This window comes from Mesoplodon mirus, assembly GCF_964341445.2.
Source record: "Mesoplodon mirus genome assembly, chromosome: 3".
Classification (NCBI taxonomy): domain Eukaryota; kingdom Metazoa; phylum Chordata; class Mammalia; order Artiodactyla; family Ziphiidae; genus Mesoplodon; species Mesoplodon mirus.
Genome location: NC_138978.1, coordinates 118,933,554 through 118,951,298, shown reverse-complemented (window position 1 = coordinate 118,951,298; position 17,745 = coordinate 118,933,554). Strand labels below are relative to the sequence as shown.

Here is a 17,745-nt window from a genome sequence, read left to right as displayed (position 1 = left end):
ACAAAAAACAACAACAAAACCTTGGTGGCACTTGGTCAGGCAGAAGGAGCAAGGGAGGGAAGTGAGAAGCCGGGGCTGCAGGAAAGTGTTCTGGCTGCAGACCAGGTCCTGCAGACAAGTCTCTGCTAGTTAGTGCTCACTCCCTGCTGCCAGGATATCGTGGGATAATAGTACTGCAGAGGGAGGAGGGGGGTGCAGAGTAAGAGCAAGTAAAAGAAGGCATTACTGTTGTTAAACTAATTACAGGGGTCTGGGAGTTTACATTCCCTAATGGAAATTCTGGAGACAGAAAACTGTTCACTCAACTCTGCTCTGAGAGTTTTGGCTGGAGAGATGGAGGTTAAAAGGCAGAGAGCCTTTTTACCATGACGAGTGCACACTCCTACCTGCTGGGACAAGGCAGGGCAGGGCGCTGGTCAGACACTCACCTTTCTCCAGGACATCTGCCCTTACTCAGCTCCCGCCACCCCGCCAAACTCCGGGACTGTTTGTATGCATGAAACTGGCTCATGTCAAGGGTCAGACCTCAGTTCCACCCCCAGCTATGCCATTTTCTTGCTGTGAAACGTGAAGAAGTCCCTTTCATTTTCCTGAGGCTTATTTTCCTCATCCATAAAGGAAGAAAAATTGTACACCTGCCCACCTGGCCTCGGGGTCATCTCGAAGTCCACACAAGAGCTGAGAACCCCTATATCTGGGCTGCACACTCTGGCCCCTCCGACAGGCTGGGAGCTGCTCTTTGGGGCAGGGGCTCCTTACTCTGGGCCACCCTCCAACACCCAAGCAGTCAAGTTCAGCCCACCAGAAGCTCCCAGGCCCTGTCTGCTGGCATTATTAACCAGGCCGAGCAGCAGGGACCCTCTTCATGCAATGACCCAAGGTGACCTCTGGGCGGTGCCCATCAGCCTAGCAGGGAGGCTTGGCCCTGCACTTTGGGGAGGTGCTTTTCCATCTTATTTTGTGTGTATGTGTGTTTCTTCACATCCACTTCTCCTCCTCAGCCCACAAAGCATTCTTTCACTCTTTCACATCTCACCTAAGCCCCAGTCTCGAGAAGGGGCAGAGCAAAGAAGGGGCCTCTCCGTTTCAAGGGTTTAGAAACTGAGGCTCCACAGGTGCCTGGATCTACAGTAACAACCACCTCACACCATATACAAAAATAAACGCAAAATGGTTTAAAGACTTAAACATAAGGCATGACACCATCAAACTCCTAGAAGAGAACACAGGCAAAAAACATTCCGACATAAATCGTAGCAATATTTTCTTAGATCAGTCTCCCAAGGCAAGAAAAATAAAAGCAAAAATAAACAAATGGAACCTAATGAAAATTTAAAAGCTTCTGCACAGCAAAGGAAACCATAAACAAAACGAAAAGACAACCGATGGACTGGCAGAAAATATTTACAAATGATGCGACCAACAAGGGGTTAATTTCCAAAATATACAAACAGCTCATACAGCTCAATATCAAAAAAACAAAAACCCAATCAAAAATGGGCAGAAGACCTAAATAGACATTTCTCCAAAGGAGACATACAGGACTTCCCTGGTGGCGCAGTGGTTAAGAATCTGCCTGCCAGTGCAGGGCACACGAGGTCAGTCCCCGGTCTGGGAAGATCCCACATGCCGCGGAGCAACTAAGCCCATGCACCACAACTAATGAGCCTGTCCACTAGAGCCCGTGAGCCACAACTACTGAGCCGGTGCACCACAACTACTGAAGCCAGTGTGCATAGAGCCCGTGCTCCGCAACAAGAGAAGCCACCGCAATGAGAAGCCAGCACACCACAACGAAGAGTAGCCCCTGCTCGCCGCAACTAGACAAAGCCCATGCACAGCAACAAAGACCCAACGCGGCCAAAAAAATAAATTAAAAAAAAAAAAGAAGACATACAGATGGCCAACAGGCACATGAAAAGATGCTCAACATCGATAATTATTAGAGAAATACAAATCAAAACCACAATGAGATATCACCTCACACCAGTCAGAATGGCCATTTCACCAAGTTTACAAATAATAAATGCTGGAGAGGGTGTGGAAAAAAGGAAACCCTCCTACACTGTTGGTGGGAATGTAAATTGGTACAGCCACTATGGAAAACAGTATGGAGGTTCCTTAAAAAACTAAAAATAGAACTACCATATGATCCTGCAATCTCACTACTGGGCATATATCCGGAAAAGACAAAAACTCTGATTCAAAAAGATACATGCACCCCAATGTTCATTGCACCACTATTTACAAAAGCCAAGACATGGAAGCAACCCAAACATCCATCAACAGATGAATGCATAAAGAAGCCACAAAAAAGAATGAAATAAAGCCATTTGCAGCAACATGGATGGACCTAGAGATTATCATACTAAGTGAAGTAAGTCAGACAGAGAAAGACAAATATTATATATCACTTATATATGGAATCTTAAAAATACTACAAGTGAACATATTTACAAAATAGAAACACACTCACAGACATAGAAAACAAAATTATGGTTACCAATGGGGAAGTGGGGAGGGGAGGGATAAATTAGGAGTATGGGATTAATAGATACACACCATTATACGTAAAATAGATAAACAATAAAGATTTACTATATAGCGCAGGGAACTATAGTCAATATCTTGTAATAACCTCAAATGGAAAAGAATCTGAAAAATATGTATATATGTATAACTGAATCATTTTGCTGTAGACCTGAAACTAACACAATATTGTAAATCAACTATACTTCAATTTAAAAAGGAAAAGAAAAAAATAAAGTAACAAACAGCACATCGGGGGAGATACTGAGTCCAAATGCTCTAACCCCCATGGTTGGTCTTCAAATTCCAGTTTTCTTCTACGCAGAATGCTTCTCTAAAGAAATCTTAAGCAAAACTCAATGTACATGAAACAGATGGAAGCTGAGCCACTCTGGCAGAAGCGAGACTGGGAGACTTGCCCTCCCCTCACTCCACCCAGAGAACTCAGCCTTCGGGCAGCACCTGAGGTTCCTTTCCAGATCTTGTTGCTCAGAGAGACCAGGTGTGAAAAACAGTTCTCAAGAAGCAGCTTTGCAAGGGGCAGATGCCAGAAAACCGGGGTGAGATCAAAAGAATAGAGGCTGAAGGGCAGGCATCCTGAAGGCCTCGGCTGCCCCGGATGCCATTCCCGCTGAGGTCCCAGAGGCGCGCGCAGCATCTCCTGTCTCCGAGTGCTCAGGAGGGTGGAGGGCACCCTACCTTTCTCCAGCATGAATGGCTGAGCCAGCGGGGGGATGGTCCAGAAGTCGTCATCATCCAGGCTGCGCAGGGACTGCACCGGGATGGTGGTCGACTGGCCAAAATCGATGAACATGACAACAGCCCAGGAGTCCACTCGGTCCAGCACCCAGCACCTGGCCAGAGGGAGGGAGAGGAGGCTTGTCTCACCTGGTGGCACGCACAGCAGCCCCCACGGAGAGGGCTTGAAGGTCTGGGCTAAGAGGAATGGGAGTTTCCTACGCTGTTCCCCACCTTGCACGGAGAGGTGATCAGAGGAGAGATATCTTGAGAGAGGAAGCAGCAGCAAAGAAACAAGAGTCCAGAGAATGGAGAAGCAAACCTCCAGCCCTGCCTGGCACACACCTGTTCCAGGCCCATCCGTAATCACCCAGTTGGTACTCGGCCAGACAGCGGGTCCCGCGCCGCACAGCCGAGTCGTGCAGGTAGGGCTGCTGCTCCTCCGCCTCGGCCAGGGCTCTGAACAGCGCCTGCATGTCCTGGTGCAGCGTCTGTGGACGGTACAAACGCCATGGGCCTCGCTGCCTACCCCACATTGCACGTCTGTCTCTGCAGGTGTCACCTGTTACATTAGCACCGCTGATCCACCCCAAGGGAACTGAAGGTATGACATGGGAGAGAGAATGAGGCTCAACCAGGGATCAGAGTGCGGCCACTCTGGATGTCCACCGCTGATGGGCCCCCATCACCACGCTTACCCCAGCAGGGCCCCATGAGGTGGCACCGAAGCCCAAGAGGACCACCAACAAGCCTGTACCTCCGTGACATGCATGGCCCAGAAGAAGGGGGTCTGAGGGACAATACTAGTCACCAACAGCCCCACGTCCCCGCCGATGCTGTGGATGGTGGCCAGCCAGCCCAGGTCTCTGAAGCATTCCCTCAAGAGCAGCACCAAGAAGGACCCTCTGCAGGAAGAACAGGGAACAAAGGGAAGGGAGTGAACACAGGAGTGATTCACCAACACCTGTCCTGGAGGATGCTGGGCAGGAGTCACCCTGAGAAGAGGGCTGTACACCCCCCCCAGGGTGGGAACAAGACAAGTGCCCAAGTAATCATAATGCAGAGCAAAGGAAGCACCACACCAGGGGACACAGGGGTAGGAGAGTTTGGGGAAGGGGAGAGGCAGAGGGAAATAAAAACACACCAGGGAACTCCACAGAGAGAGATGGGCAAAAGCCCTCACTGGGCTGACCTTGGGCCTGGCTGAGTGATTCATGAACCGCAAGTGATGCAAGTTTGGACTGTCCACAATGCAGGACACGTCTGCAACGCCCAAACCACCCCTCCCTGTGTTTAAGCACATGCCACACCTCATCCCACCACTCCACTAACTCTATCACCTAAGTCACACGTGGTTAGAAAGGCAGACCTGCCACTTTAGAAAAACGAAACAAAAAACATACATCCTATAGCATTTCAAGTCAAACAGAATAGTCTGGCATCCCTGACATTAAGAATGGTGTCTGCCGTTAAAGCAGAAGATGTGGTGGACATGCCGATCTCATGGCGTCCAGGGTAGGGGAGAGTCACAGGCCATCACCATACAGAAATGGAGACAGACTGTGTAAGTCACTGTGGGTCACAGCCTTAGAGCCTGGGTCTGACGCAGGAGTTCCTGAAAACTTTATCCCCCGCCCCAGTACCATCCCTGCTGCCACCCTCTAGGGACTGAGCAGACGTTTACGGTTGTCCTTTGCCAGCGGCCTCTCTACACCTCCGCTCACCTCATTTCCATGGGAACTGCAAAGATGCTTGTCCTCGGTTTCTCTGTCTTACAGGGGTCAACAGAAGCTTTAGGAGTGAGCTGTGTACAAGCTGGAAAGCAGAAGGTTGTGTTCTGGAGGCACCAGGGCTGTCTCAGAGGACCGTACCCCACCTGCCCCCCAGAAGGCCCTGGCCCCACCCTCAGGGCAGGATGAGATGGGAAGTGAAGCTACATCCTTCTAGGTCTCAGCCTCCACATCCTCAGCTGGGTGGGGAGGGTTTGCTGGATGACATTCTTTAATCAAGAAAGCATCCCGGGCTTCCCTGGTGGCGCAGTGGTTGAGAGTCCGCCTGCCAATGCAGGGGACACAGGTTCGAGCCCCGGTCCAGGAAGATCCCACATGCCGCGGAGCAACTAAGCCCGTGCGCCACAACTACTGAGCCTGTGCTCTAGAGCCCGCGAGCCACAACTATTGAAGCCCATGCGCGTAGAGCCTGTGCTCCGCAGCAAGAGAAGCCACCGCAACGAGAAGCCTGCACACCGCAACTAGAGAAAGCCCTCGTGCGGCTATGAAGACCCAATGCAGCCCCCCCAAATATAAAAATTAATAAATAAATTAATTAAAAGAAAGCATTCTAGAGGAATAAAAAGGGATATTTCCTACACTGAGGGGTCAGCATGGGACAAAGCTGGAAGGGAGGCTGGGAGAAGTGAATCAGGAGCTGCAAAGACATGTCCTGGGAACAGATGGCAGCTCAGGATCTCACCAGTGGTTCTAGCAAATCCTTGACCAGAGGCCTTCTCCAAACCCTAGGGAGAAAAAGAAAAGGTATCACTCAGGCATAGTAGTATTCGTTTCACTGGTTTACAGGTTGAGTCTCTCCAAGCAGATCTGGAGACAGTGCAGCAACAGCCCCTGTGCAGACACAGGCTTCAGCTGACTTTTGGGGCTCCCTCCACTTTCTCCTTTCTCTCGGGGGGGTCCTGAGTCAACCAAAGACAAGAGGTTCGCGGAACAGGAAGGGAGGAGGGAGGGAGGTGCTGCCGGGGGTGCTCGTCGGTACCTACAGGCGCAGAAGCCCAGCACTGCTTAGCCCGGGAGGCCCCTGCGGGCACTTCTTAGGGGAGAAACAGGTGGAAATGGTTACTCTGGCAGCAGGGCTGGGTGGAGACAGAAAGACTACAATCCTGCAGCCCTCAACCCACGCTGGCTTCCCTTGCTCCACCGTCCACACCTGGAAAATCCCCCGCCCTGGTTACACCCACGGATCTGCCCGCCCTGCCGCTTCGCTGCTTACCCCACTCCCTGCTGACTGCTACATGAGAACACATGCGGCCACTGTTCTCAAATGGACATGCCACAATCCCATGGTAAGCCCCTAGTGAGTTTCCTTTCCTTTCCTCCAATGGACAACACCTCACCCCCTCCTCTCTTCAAACCCTCCATACTCCCCACCCTCCGCCCACCCTATGAACCTGCCTCTTCATCAGGAGAAAACTGGAAGCAAATGGATGGGAGGCCCCTCTCATCCTCTCACCACCCAAACCACCGCCCCCCAGCCCCGCCCTCCCTGCCCTCCCTCCGTTACCTTCTCAGAAGGGTCTGGCTCTGGGGCTGGCACTGTCTTGCCTTCTGGAGGGCAACACCCCTGCAGCCACGCCCCTTCTCCTCTACTGCCATCTCTCTCCTGGTGGACACCTCCCACCAGGAAACAAACATGCTCCATTATCCATGTTTGCAAAGACCCTGCCTCGCCCCCCAGCCCCTCTGGCGACCACCTTTCTCTGCTCCCTTCACTGAAAGGGGTGTCTATAGAGTCCTGTCTCCCTCCAGTCAGGCCTCCCTGAAATGACTCTGCACGGGCTCAGCCATGGTCTTTGTGTTGCCAAATCCTCCATGTCCTCCGTTCTGAAATTACTGGCAGCATCCCACCCATCCCCTCTTCTAGGAAACATTTCTTCTCTGGGCTTCCTTGACACTGCACACATCTGGTTTTCCCTCTCTTTCCCTAGCTGGCCCTTTTCAGCTCAACCAATACATGCTGGCACAACGCAGGACGTGGTCCTCTCCTCCATCTACCTTCTCTCCAAGGTCATCTCCAGCTCCACGGTTTTAGGTATCAACAACAGACCACAGACTCCCAAACCCCGATCTCCAGCCCCAAAGACTCTGTGGAATTCAACTCCAACATGGAGACGCCTCCTTGACAGGCCAACCAAGAGGTACACAAACTCAGCATGTCTAAAACGGACCCCCCGCAAGCTGCTTCACCTCGGCTTTCTCAATTTTAGTAAGCTGCATAATTATCTACCTAGCGGCTCAGGCCAAATTCATCTCTCTATTTAGCTCTGCATCAAATTCATCAGCAAGTCAAGCCACCTCTTCCTCCAAAACACACCCAAACCCACATACTCCTCTCTCTCCATCTCTACCACCCCAATACTAGCCATCACCATCTCTTACCAGGACCGTAACAACCGTGTCCAAAAACGCTGCCACACAGCCTCCTGCAATCCAGTCCCCACCCAGAAGACAACACAACCTCTTACAAACCAAAATCACATCACATCACTCACCTGATTAAAACCTTCCAACACCTTCCCATTGTGCTTACAAATAAAACTCCAAGTCTCCAGGTGGGCTCACCAATGCCGCCATGATCTACCCTCCTTCCCACTTACCTCTTCTCTGCCCGCTTACCCCTTTTGCCCCCATGTCACACTCTGAGGCATTCGTAGGTGGCCCCTCTGTCTGGAATGTTCTTTCCCTGGTCTTACCCATGGTAGGCTGACTTGTCATCCAGAGCTCAGCTGAGAGGTCACTTCCTCACAAAGAGGACTCCCTAAGAATCATCTAAGTGACCCCTCTCCTCTCTATCACATCACCTTATTTCAGTTCTCTGTCTGGTACTTACTATTGAGACAGGCTGGGCCCTGGGACCCTTTGCTGCCGTGCTTGTACCTGGGCACACATCTCCTCAAGCAACGAAATACAAGGAAACTATAAGGAACTAAAAATAACTGCGTGCATGTGCAGTCAGGGTAAAGATACAAAAAAGACGGAAAACCCAAAACCCAACTGCCACTTCTGAAGAGCCGGGAGCAAAAGCAGGGTACTGCGCAAGCCCCCTGCATACACCATCACCAAAGGGGTGAGCAGACCTCCTAAGCGCCCCTCTGGCCCGAGCGCTGGACACACCCCTCCCCTCACCCCGTATACGGAACCAGCTCTCCCTGCCTCGGGGAACTGGCAAGGGAACCTGTTGCTTGTTTTCACTCCCCCGCTGCTGCAGGAGGGACCCCAATAACGCCTTGTGTGAACTTCTTGTCTGGCCCATTATCAATTTCTATTGATTAAGGATGCCAAGAACCCTGGTTGGTAATACCATCTGACATTTTCTTTTTTTCTCTCTCTCTCTTTCTTTTTGCGGGGGGGGGGGGGCATTTTCTTATTTATTCACTTATTTATTGGTTCACTATATGTGTCTTTCCACTGGAATTTAAACACTATGAGAATGTGAATCACATCTGTCTTTTGACAATTACCTTCATTGCTGAGGTAACCCCAGGGCCCAGAACAGTGTCTGATACATATTAAGCTCTTAGTAAATATATGTGAAAGAAAGTGACAGAGAGAAGAAAAAGAGAAGGAAGGAGGGAGAGAGGAGAAATGAACTGGGGCAAATTCTTAATCTAAGCCTTGGCTTCCTCTTCAATACCATGAATCACACCTGATGTGAGGATTTAGTTGGGCCAGTATCTGTTCAGGACACGACATGAAATAGGTGCTTAATAAATGGAAGCAGTATAAGAGAGGTTAAGAGTGCAGGTTCTGGAGTCAGACTGGGCTCCAATCCTGGTTCCAGAACTGACTGGCTCCTTAACTTTGGCCTGGTTATTTGGTGTCCCCATCTGCAGGATGGGAGAGTAGCAGGACCTACTGCTGTATTTAAACAGGTTCACACAGCAAAGCGATCAGAACACAGCTCGCAGAGTGAGCCCTCCGTGAGTGAACTACCACTGTCGACCGATGGGGCCCAAATCAAATCTCCACGCTAAACCATTCTGCCCCTGCTGTTCACCTACAACAAAGCAAAGTGACAGTGTTAAAAACTGTCCTCTAGCCAAGCACAGAAGGTGCCTTTTTATTTAGAATCTCCTAAGACAGTTCCAAATACCAATCCCAAGAACCAATTATCAGCAGTGGTTTCAGGCTAAAAATTATTAATACAGAAACATTTAAAACCATTTGGGGTCTAATTATTATTCCCTAATGATTTAAGAGATAAATATAACAAGCCTGTTTTGCCAGTTTGTGAAATTAAGTTTCAGAGGAAAATCTATACAATTATCATTCAACCACCACAGCAGACACATCATCCAAAAACAAACCTCAAATTTCAGGATGTCTGCAGCACAGAAGTGGCCACCTGGAAGCTACAGAGATCAAGGCAGCACCTCAGTAGCTGCCAAACCAGCAGATTTTAATTAAGTTCTATTGTTGCTATAAGCAGTTACTCTATGCCCAATCAATCAACAGCTGTTAATGGTCTCTTTACTTTGTTCTGGGACATTACTACCAGCTGGTCAAGCGTTCCAAGAGGTGGCCTGGTCCAGAATCATGCTGGTGAGTCCCACCAGTGGGGGAGAAAACACAGGGCACACAAAGGTCAGTGGCCAGAAGGCTTTTGGGGGCGGGGTTGGGGGAGGGTCCCATCTGGTTCCCCTGCACACCAGGGAGAAGCTCTCCAACCAGTACTTGGGGGTGGGGGGCACAGGCCTCACATGACACTCAGAAAAGTGGTGGCCTCCCTGAGACTGCTCACTGCCACACCCCTGGCCCACTGTGGTCACCCTGGCCATCACTTTTAAGGCCCTGTCTCTACCTGGGGAACTGCACCTGGAGTCACCTGAAAGGCACATCCACATGGAAATTTAACACTTACAGCTTTAACCCTCGACTGCCACCCAGTACCACACCTTGTACTTCACAGAGGACAGACACAGACCTTGTTCTTAGGGAGCCACACTGAGTCACTCCACACATATTTATAAAATGCGTACATTCTAGACATGGCCACCATGAAGCTCACACTCTTGGTGGGGGCAGCAGACAAGAAGTATACAAAGAGGTATAAGGTCAATGACCATAAGGGCAAAGAAGAAACGCAAGTCAAGGAGAGGGGACAAGTGGGCAGGGGTTGGGGAGGGAGTGATGGCTGAACAGACGTCTAAATGAAGTGAGAAGGCAAACCCACAGCCACCTGGGAGACGAGCCTTCCGGCTGGGAACACCTGAAGCCCTAAGGTGGGGATGTGCTTGGTGTGTTTGGGGAATGGCACTGGGGCTGGAGTAACAGACACTTGCATCTCTTACCTGGACCACCTGAGACAGGTCTTCTGCTTCCACTCTGGCCCTTGGAGTCTATTCTACAGGGTCCCTTTAAAACCTAAATCTCGGTGAATAGATGAACTAATGGTGGCACATCCATACAAGAGAATACCACTTAGCAATAACAAAAGAATTGCTGATGGTGCGACCGCATGGATGAATCTCAATAACATTCTGCTGAGTGAAAGAAGCGAGACACAAAGAAGCACATATGGCATGATTCCATTTACACCAAACTCTAAAAAGGATAAATCTCATTTAAAGTGATAGAAAGCAGGTCAGTCACTGCCTGCAGGGCACAAAGCTAGGAAAGGGCACAAGAGAACATTTTGGGTGACTGAAATGGTCTATATTTGTGATGGTGGTTACATGGCTGCATACACTTGTCAAATTTCATCAAACTGTACGCCTAAAAGGGGTTCATTTTATGTAATACTTCAATAGTTGATTTTTTAGTGTACATTTGTGAAATCTGGTTATGTCACTCCCTGCTCAAACTGTCCAGTGTTCTCATTATTATGTGACTATATAAATACCAATTGCTGCTGAATCAAGTTACATCCTATGAAATGTTTTTTTAAACTTTAATATTAATGGGACTTCCCTGGTGGTCCAGTGAGTAGGACTCCGTGCTCCTAATGCAGGGGGCCTGGACTCAATCCCTGGTCAGGGAACTAGATCCCACATGCATGCTGCAACTAAGAGTTTGCATGCCACAACAAAGATCACACGTGCCATAAACTGAGACCTGGCACAGCCAAAATAATTAATTAAAATAAATAAATAATTTTTTTAAATTTAATATTAAAAAAAGTATGTATTATGATTACTTTTATGCTTATACAAACTTCTCCAGGAATTAACTGCTCCTTTTTTCCCCTCCATTTACTTGGACTTCCTTAAATCTCTGGCTAAGTTTTCCCACACCCTCCAATGGCTCTTTATAACACCTCTCCAGTCGATTTTATACTTTTCTTCATACAAATGTCACCATGGAGCCTCACATCATCCTGCTCTGACTGGACTGAGTGCTGTATAACAAGTGTTCTACCCCTTTGTCATCATCTGGGAAGTCTCAGGTCCCCCTCCCGGGTTGGACCTCCTGCTCCCAGTTTCCCTCATTTTTTGCCTTATTGCTTCATTGTATTGGAGCATATCCCTCCATAGCTTTCTGAGAACAGCTACATGGGGCGTACATTTTTTGAGACCCTACATTTGTGAACAAGTCCTTGTTCTACCTTCATTCTAGAGTAATTTAATTAAGAACAGATTTGGGGTTAGACATTATCTTCCTACAAAATTCAATGACACATTCCAATCCTATACCCTTCAATGTGGATTCTCTTTCTGAAGCTTTATCCAATACTCTAAAATATTTCTATAATGTGTCTTGGTGTAGGTTTTTATTTTCCCAGTCATTATCCTGGGTACTCAATGGTTGCTTTCAAACTAAAAACATATCCTTCACTCCTGGGAGACTTTGTTATATCATTTGATATTTTCTCTCCCATGTTGACCTGAACTCTTCCTGCATGTATATGTTGCACCACTGATCCTCTCATTTTGCCTTTACTCTTCTCTAAAACAATACTACAAAATATTTCGATTGATAAATCCTCTCCCCCAAAAGCTATTATAAAATTTGACAAAATTGTCAAAAACAACCATTTCAGTATTCTGGAAATTGAACAGAAGCATGCAACAAACAGGGTATCTGTTAAAAAACAACAACAACAGAAAACTACAGGCGCTTGGATAAGAATATGAGACTAAGGTGCGTCAGTCTGGAGCTTCTCCCACTCCCTGGTCCTTTGGCTGATAGTTCTACCACAATAGGCAAAGCTGTGAAAACCGGTAGCTTCAGAGGTGGCTGACTTTACTGGAACCTTGAAACATCAGAAAGTAAGAAAGAACATGGTAAGAAAAAATATGGGTAAGTACAATAGGTTTTCTTCTCATGAGTTTTCTAAATTATGTTTGACAGTTAAAATAAAAATTGTAACTGTCCAATATGGTTCTAAATGAACACAGAGGACATATTTAAGAAAATTATATTATAAGCAGGGGAGGGTAAAGAGAAGTAGGGTTTCTATACTTAACTCAAACCAGTAAAGTCAACAGGCATAGACTATGCTATGTATATATAACATCTAGAGCAACCACTTAAAAAGGTATACAAAGAGATACACTTAAAAAACACTACAGCAGAAGCAAGAAGAACTACAATTCTGCAGCCTGTGGAAGGAAAACTACATTCACAAAAAGACAGACAAAATGAAAAGGCAGAGGACTTTATACCAGATGAAGGAACAAGATAAAACCCCAGAAAAACAACTAAATGAAGTGGAGATAGGCAACCTTTCAGTAAAAGAATTCAGAATAATGATAGTGAAGATGATCCAGGACCTCAGGAAAGAATGGAGGCAAAGATCGAGAAGATGCAAGAAATGTTTAACAAAGACCTAGAAGAATTAAAGAACAAACAAAAGGGATGAACAATAAAATAACTGAAATGAAAAGTACACTAGAAGGAATCAATAGCAGAATAACTGAGGCAGAAGAATGGATAAGTGACCTGGAAGACAGAATTGTGGAATTCACTGCCACGGAACACACTAAAGAAAAAAGAATGAAAAGAAATAAAGACAGCCTAAGAGACCTCTGGGACAACATTAAATGCAACAACATTCGCGTTACAGGGGTCCCAGAAGGAGAAGAGAGAGAGAAAGGACCCGAGAAAATATTTGAAGAGATTATAGTTGAAAACTTCCCTAACATGGGAAAGAAAATAGGCACCCAAGTCCAGGAAGCACAGAGAGTCCCAGGCAGGATAAACCCAAGGAGAAACATGCCAAGACACATAGTAATCAAATTGACAAAAATTAAAGACAAAAAAAATTATTGAAAGCAACAAGGGAAAAACGACAAATAACATACAGGGGAAAACCATAAGGTTAACAGCTGATTGCTCAGCAGAAACTCTACAAGCCAAAAGGGAGTGGCACCATATACTTAAAGTGATGAAAGGGAGAACGTACAACCAAGATTACTCTACCTGGCAAGGATCTCATTCAGATTCGACAGAGAAATCAAAAGCTTTACAGACAAGCAAAAGTTAAGAGAATTCAGTACCACCAAACCAGCTCTACAACAAATGCTAAAGAAACTTCTCTAAGTGGGAAACACAAGAGAAGAAAAGGACCCACAAAAACAAACCCATAACAATTAAGAAAAGGGGAATAGGAACATACATATCGATAATTACCTTAAAAGTGAATGGATTAAATGCTCCAACCAAAAGACACAGGCTCACTGAATGGATACAAAAACAAGACCCATATATATGCTGTCTTCAAGAGACCCACTTCAGACCTAGGGACACACACAGACTGAAAGTGAGGGGATGGAAAAAAATATTCCATGCAAATGGAAATCAAAAGAAAGCTGGAGTAGCAATACTCATAGCAGATAAAATAGACTTTAAAATAAAGAATGTTACAAGAGACAAGGAAGGACACTATGTAATGATCAAGGGATCAATCCGAGAAGAAGATATAACAATTATAAATATATATGCACCCAACACAGGAGCACCTTAATACGTTAAGGCAAATGCTAACAGCTATAAAAGAGGAAATCGACAGTAACACAGTAATAGTGGGGGACTTTAACACCTCACTTACACCAGTGGACAAATCATCCAGACAGAAAATTAATACGGAAACACAAGCTTTAAATGACATAATAGACCAGATAGATTTAATTGATATTTATAGGACATTCCATCCAAAATTAGCAGATTACACTTTCTTCTCAAGTGCACATGGAACATTCTCCAGGACTGATCACAACTCGGGTCACAAATCAAGCCTCAGTAAATTTAAGAAAACTGAAATCATATCAAGCATCTTTTCCGACCACAACGCTAAGAGATTAGAAATCAATTACAGGGGAAAAAACGTAAAAAACACAAACACATGGAGGCTAAACAGTACGTTACTAAAACTAACCAAGAGATCACTGAAGAAATCAAAGAGGAAATCAAAAAATAACTAGAGACAAATTACAACGAAAACACAATGATCCAAAACCTATGGGATGCAGCAAAAGCAGTTCTAAGAGGGAAGTTTATAGCAATACAAGCCTACTTCAAGAAACAAGAAAAATCTCAAATAAACAATCTAAGCTGACACCTAAAGGAGCTAGAGAAAGAAGAAAAAACAAAACCCAAAGTTAATGGCTTGGGAGTTTGGGATTAGCAGATGCAAACTATTCTATATAGAATGGATAAATAACAAGGTCCTACTGTATAGAACAGGGAACTATATTCAATATCCTGTGATAAACCAAAATGGAAAAGAATATGAAAAAGAATGTACATATATGTATAACTGACTCATTTTGCTGCACAGTAGAAATTAACAAAACATTGTAAATCAACTATACTTCAGTAAAAAAAACTTTTTTTAATATTTCAATTGAAAAAAAACACAAACCCAAAGTTAGTAGAAAGAAAGAAATCATAAAGATCAGAGCAGAAATAAATAAAATAGAAATAAAGAAAACAACAGCAAAGATCAATAAAACTATAAAAGCTGGTCCTTTGAGAAGATAAACAAAACAGATAAACCTTTAGCCAGACTCATCGAGAAAAAGAGGGAGAGGATTCAAATCAATTAAAATTAGAAATGAAAAAGGAGAAGTTACAACGGACACTGCAGAAATACAAAGCATCATAAGAGACTACTACAAGCAACTCTATGCCAATAAAATGGACAATCTGGAAGAAATGGACAAATTCTTAGAAAGGTATAACCTTCCAAGACCGAACCAGGAAGAAATAGAAAATAGGAACAGACCAATCACAAGTAATGAAATTGAAACTGTGATTAAAAATCTTCCAACAAACAAAAGTCCAGGACCAGATGGCTTCACAAGTGAATTCTATCAAACATTTAGAGAAGAGCTAACACCCATCCTTCTCAAACTCTTCCAAAAAACTGCAGAGGAAGGAACACTCCCAAACTCATTCTATGAGGCCACCATCACCCTGATACCAAAACCAGACAGATATACTACAAAAAAAGAAAATTACAGACCAATATCACTGATGAATACAGATGCAAAAATCCTCAACAAAATACTAGCAAACAGAATCCAACAACACATTAGAAGGATCATACACCATGATCAAGTGGGATTTATCCCAAGGATGCAAGGATTCTTCAATATACACAATTCAATCAATGTGATACACCATATTAACAAACTGAAGAATAAAAACCATATGATCATCTCAATAGATGCAGAAAAAGCTTCTGACAAAAGTCAACACCCATTATGATAAAAACTCTCCAGAAAGTGGACATAGAGGGAACCTACCTCAACATAATAAAGGCCATATATGGCAAAGCCACAGCAAACATCATTCTCAATGGTGAAAAAATGAAAGCATTTCCTCTAAGATCAGGAACAAGACAAGGAAGGCCACTCTCGCTACTATTATTCAACATAGTTTTGGAAGTCCTAGCCACGGCAATCAGAGAAGAAAAAGAAATAGAAAAATACAAACTGGAAAAGCAGTAAAACTATCACTGTTTGCAAATGACATGACACTGTACATAGAGAATCCTAAAGATGCCACCAGAAAACTACTAGAGCTGGGCTTCCCTGGTGGCGCAGTGGTTAAGAATCCGCCTGCCAATGCAGGAGACACGGGTTCGAGCCCTGGTCCGGGAAGATCCCACATGCCGAGAAGCAACTAAGCCCGTGCGCCACAACTACTGAAGCCTGTGTGCCCTAGAGCCCGCTTTCTGCGACAAGAGAAGCCATCACAATGAGAAGTCTGCGCACCGCAACAAAGAGTAGCTCCCGCTCGCCGCAACTAGAGAAAGCCCACACGCAGCAATAAAGACCAGACGCAGCCAAAAATAAATAAATAAATATTTGAAAAAAAAAAAGAAAAGAACACTACTAGAGCTAATCAATGAATCTGGTAAAGCTGCAGGATACAAAATTAATTCACAGAAATCTCTTGCATTCCTATGCACTAACGATGAAATATCAGAAAGATAAATTAAGGAAACAATCCCATTCACCACTGCAACAAAAAGAATAAAATATCTAGGGATAAACCTACCTAAGGAGACAAAAGACCTGTATGCAGAAAATTATAAGACACTGATGAAAGAAATTAAAGATGATACAAATAGATGGAGAGATATACCGTGTTCTTGGATGGGAAGAATCAATATTGTGAAAATGACTATACTACCCAAAGCAATCTACAGATTCAATGCAATGCCTATCAAATTACCAGTGGCATTTTTTTTTTTTTTACAGAACTAGAACAAAAAATCTTAAAATTTGTATGGAGACACAAAGACCCCGAATAGCCAAAGCAGTCTTGAGGGAAAAAAATGGAGCTGGAGGAATCAGGCTCCCTGACTTCAGACTATACTAGAAAGCTACTGTAATCAAGACAATATGGTACTGGCACAAAAACAGAAATATAGATCAGTGGAACAAGATAGAAAGCCCAGAGATAAGCCCATGCACCTATGGTCAACTAGTCTATGACAAAGGAGGCAAGGATACACAATGGACAAAAGACAGTCTCTTCAGTAAGTGCTGCTGGGAAAACTGGACAGCTGCATGTAAAAGAATGAAATTAGAACACTTCCTAACACCATACACAAAAATAAACTCAAAATGGATTAGAGACCTAAATGTAAGACCAGACACTATAAAACTCTTAGAGGAAAACATAGGAAGAACACTCTTTGACATAAATCACAGCAAGATCTTTTTTGATCCACCCCCTAGAGTAATGGAAATAAAAACAAAAATAAACAAATGGGACCTAATGAAACTTAAAAGCTTTTGCAAAGCAAAGGAAACAAGACAAAAAGACAACCCTCAGAATGGGAGAAAGTATTTGCAAATGAATCAACGGACAAAGGATTAATCTCCAAAATGTATAAACAGCTCATGCAGCTCAATATTAAAAAAACAAACAACCCAGTCAAACAATGGGCAGAAGACCTAAACAGACATTTTTCCAAAGAAGACATACAGATGGCTAAGAAGCACATGAAAAGCTGCTCAACATCACTAATTATTAGAGAAATGCAAATCAAAACTATGATGAAGTATCACCTCACACCAGTTTGAATGGGCATCATCACAAAATCTACAAACAACAAATGCTGGACAGGGTGTGAAGAAAAGGGAACCCTCTTGCACTGTTGGTGGCAATGTAAATTGATACAGCCACTATGGAGAACAGTATTTAGGTTCCTTAAAAAACTAAAAATAGAATTACCATATGACCCAGCAATCCCACTACTGGACATATACTCAGAGAAAACCATAATTCAAAA

At 44.8% G+C, this 17,745-nt stretch overlaps 1 protein-coding gene across 1 annotated transcript in view; it reads right to left on the bottom strand.

The window, feature by feature from the left end:
- The window catches only part of TDRD10 (tudor domain containing 10), a 56,818-nt gene that overhangs the window by 599 nt on the left and 38,474 nt on the right, over positions 1-17,745 (bottom strand). The window contains exons 7-11 of the mRNA XM_082615962.1: positions 5,740-5,782; positions 4,992-5,082; positions 4,025-4,172; positions 3,613-3,758; positions 3,229-3,383 (exon numbers count right to left, since the gene is read on the bottom strand). Coding sequence (XP_082472088.1) covers positions 3,229-3,383; positions 3,613-3,758; positions 4,025-4,172; positions 4,992-5,082; positions 5,740-5,782 — 583 coding nt within the window. The remainder of the gene's footprint in view (positions 1-3,228; positions 3,384-3,612; positions 3,759-4,024; positions 4,173-4,991; positions 5,083-5,739; positions 5,783-17,745) is intronic.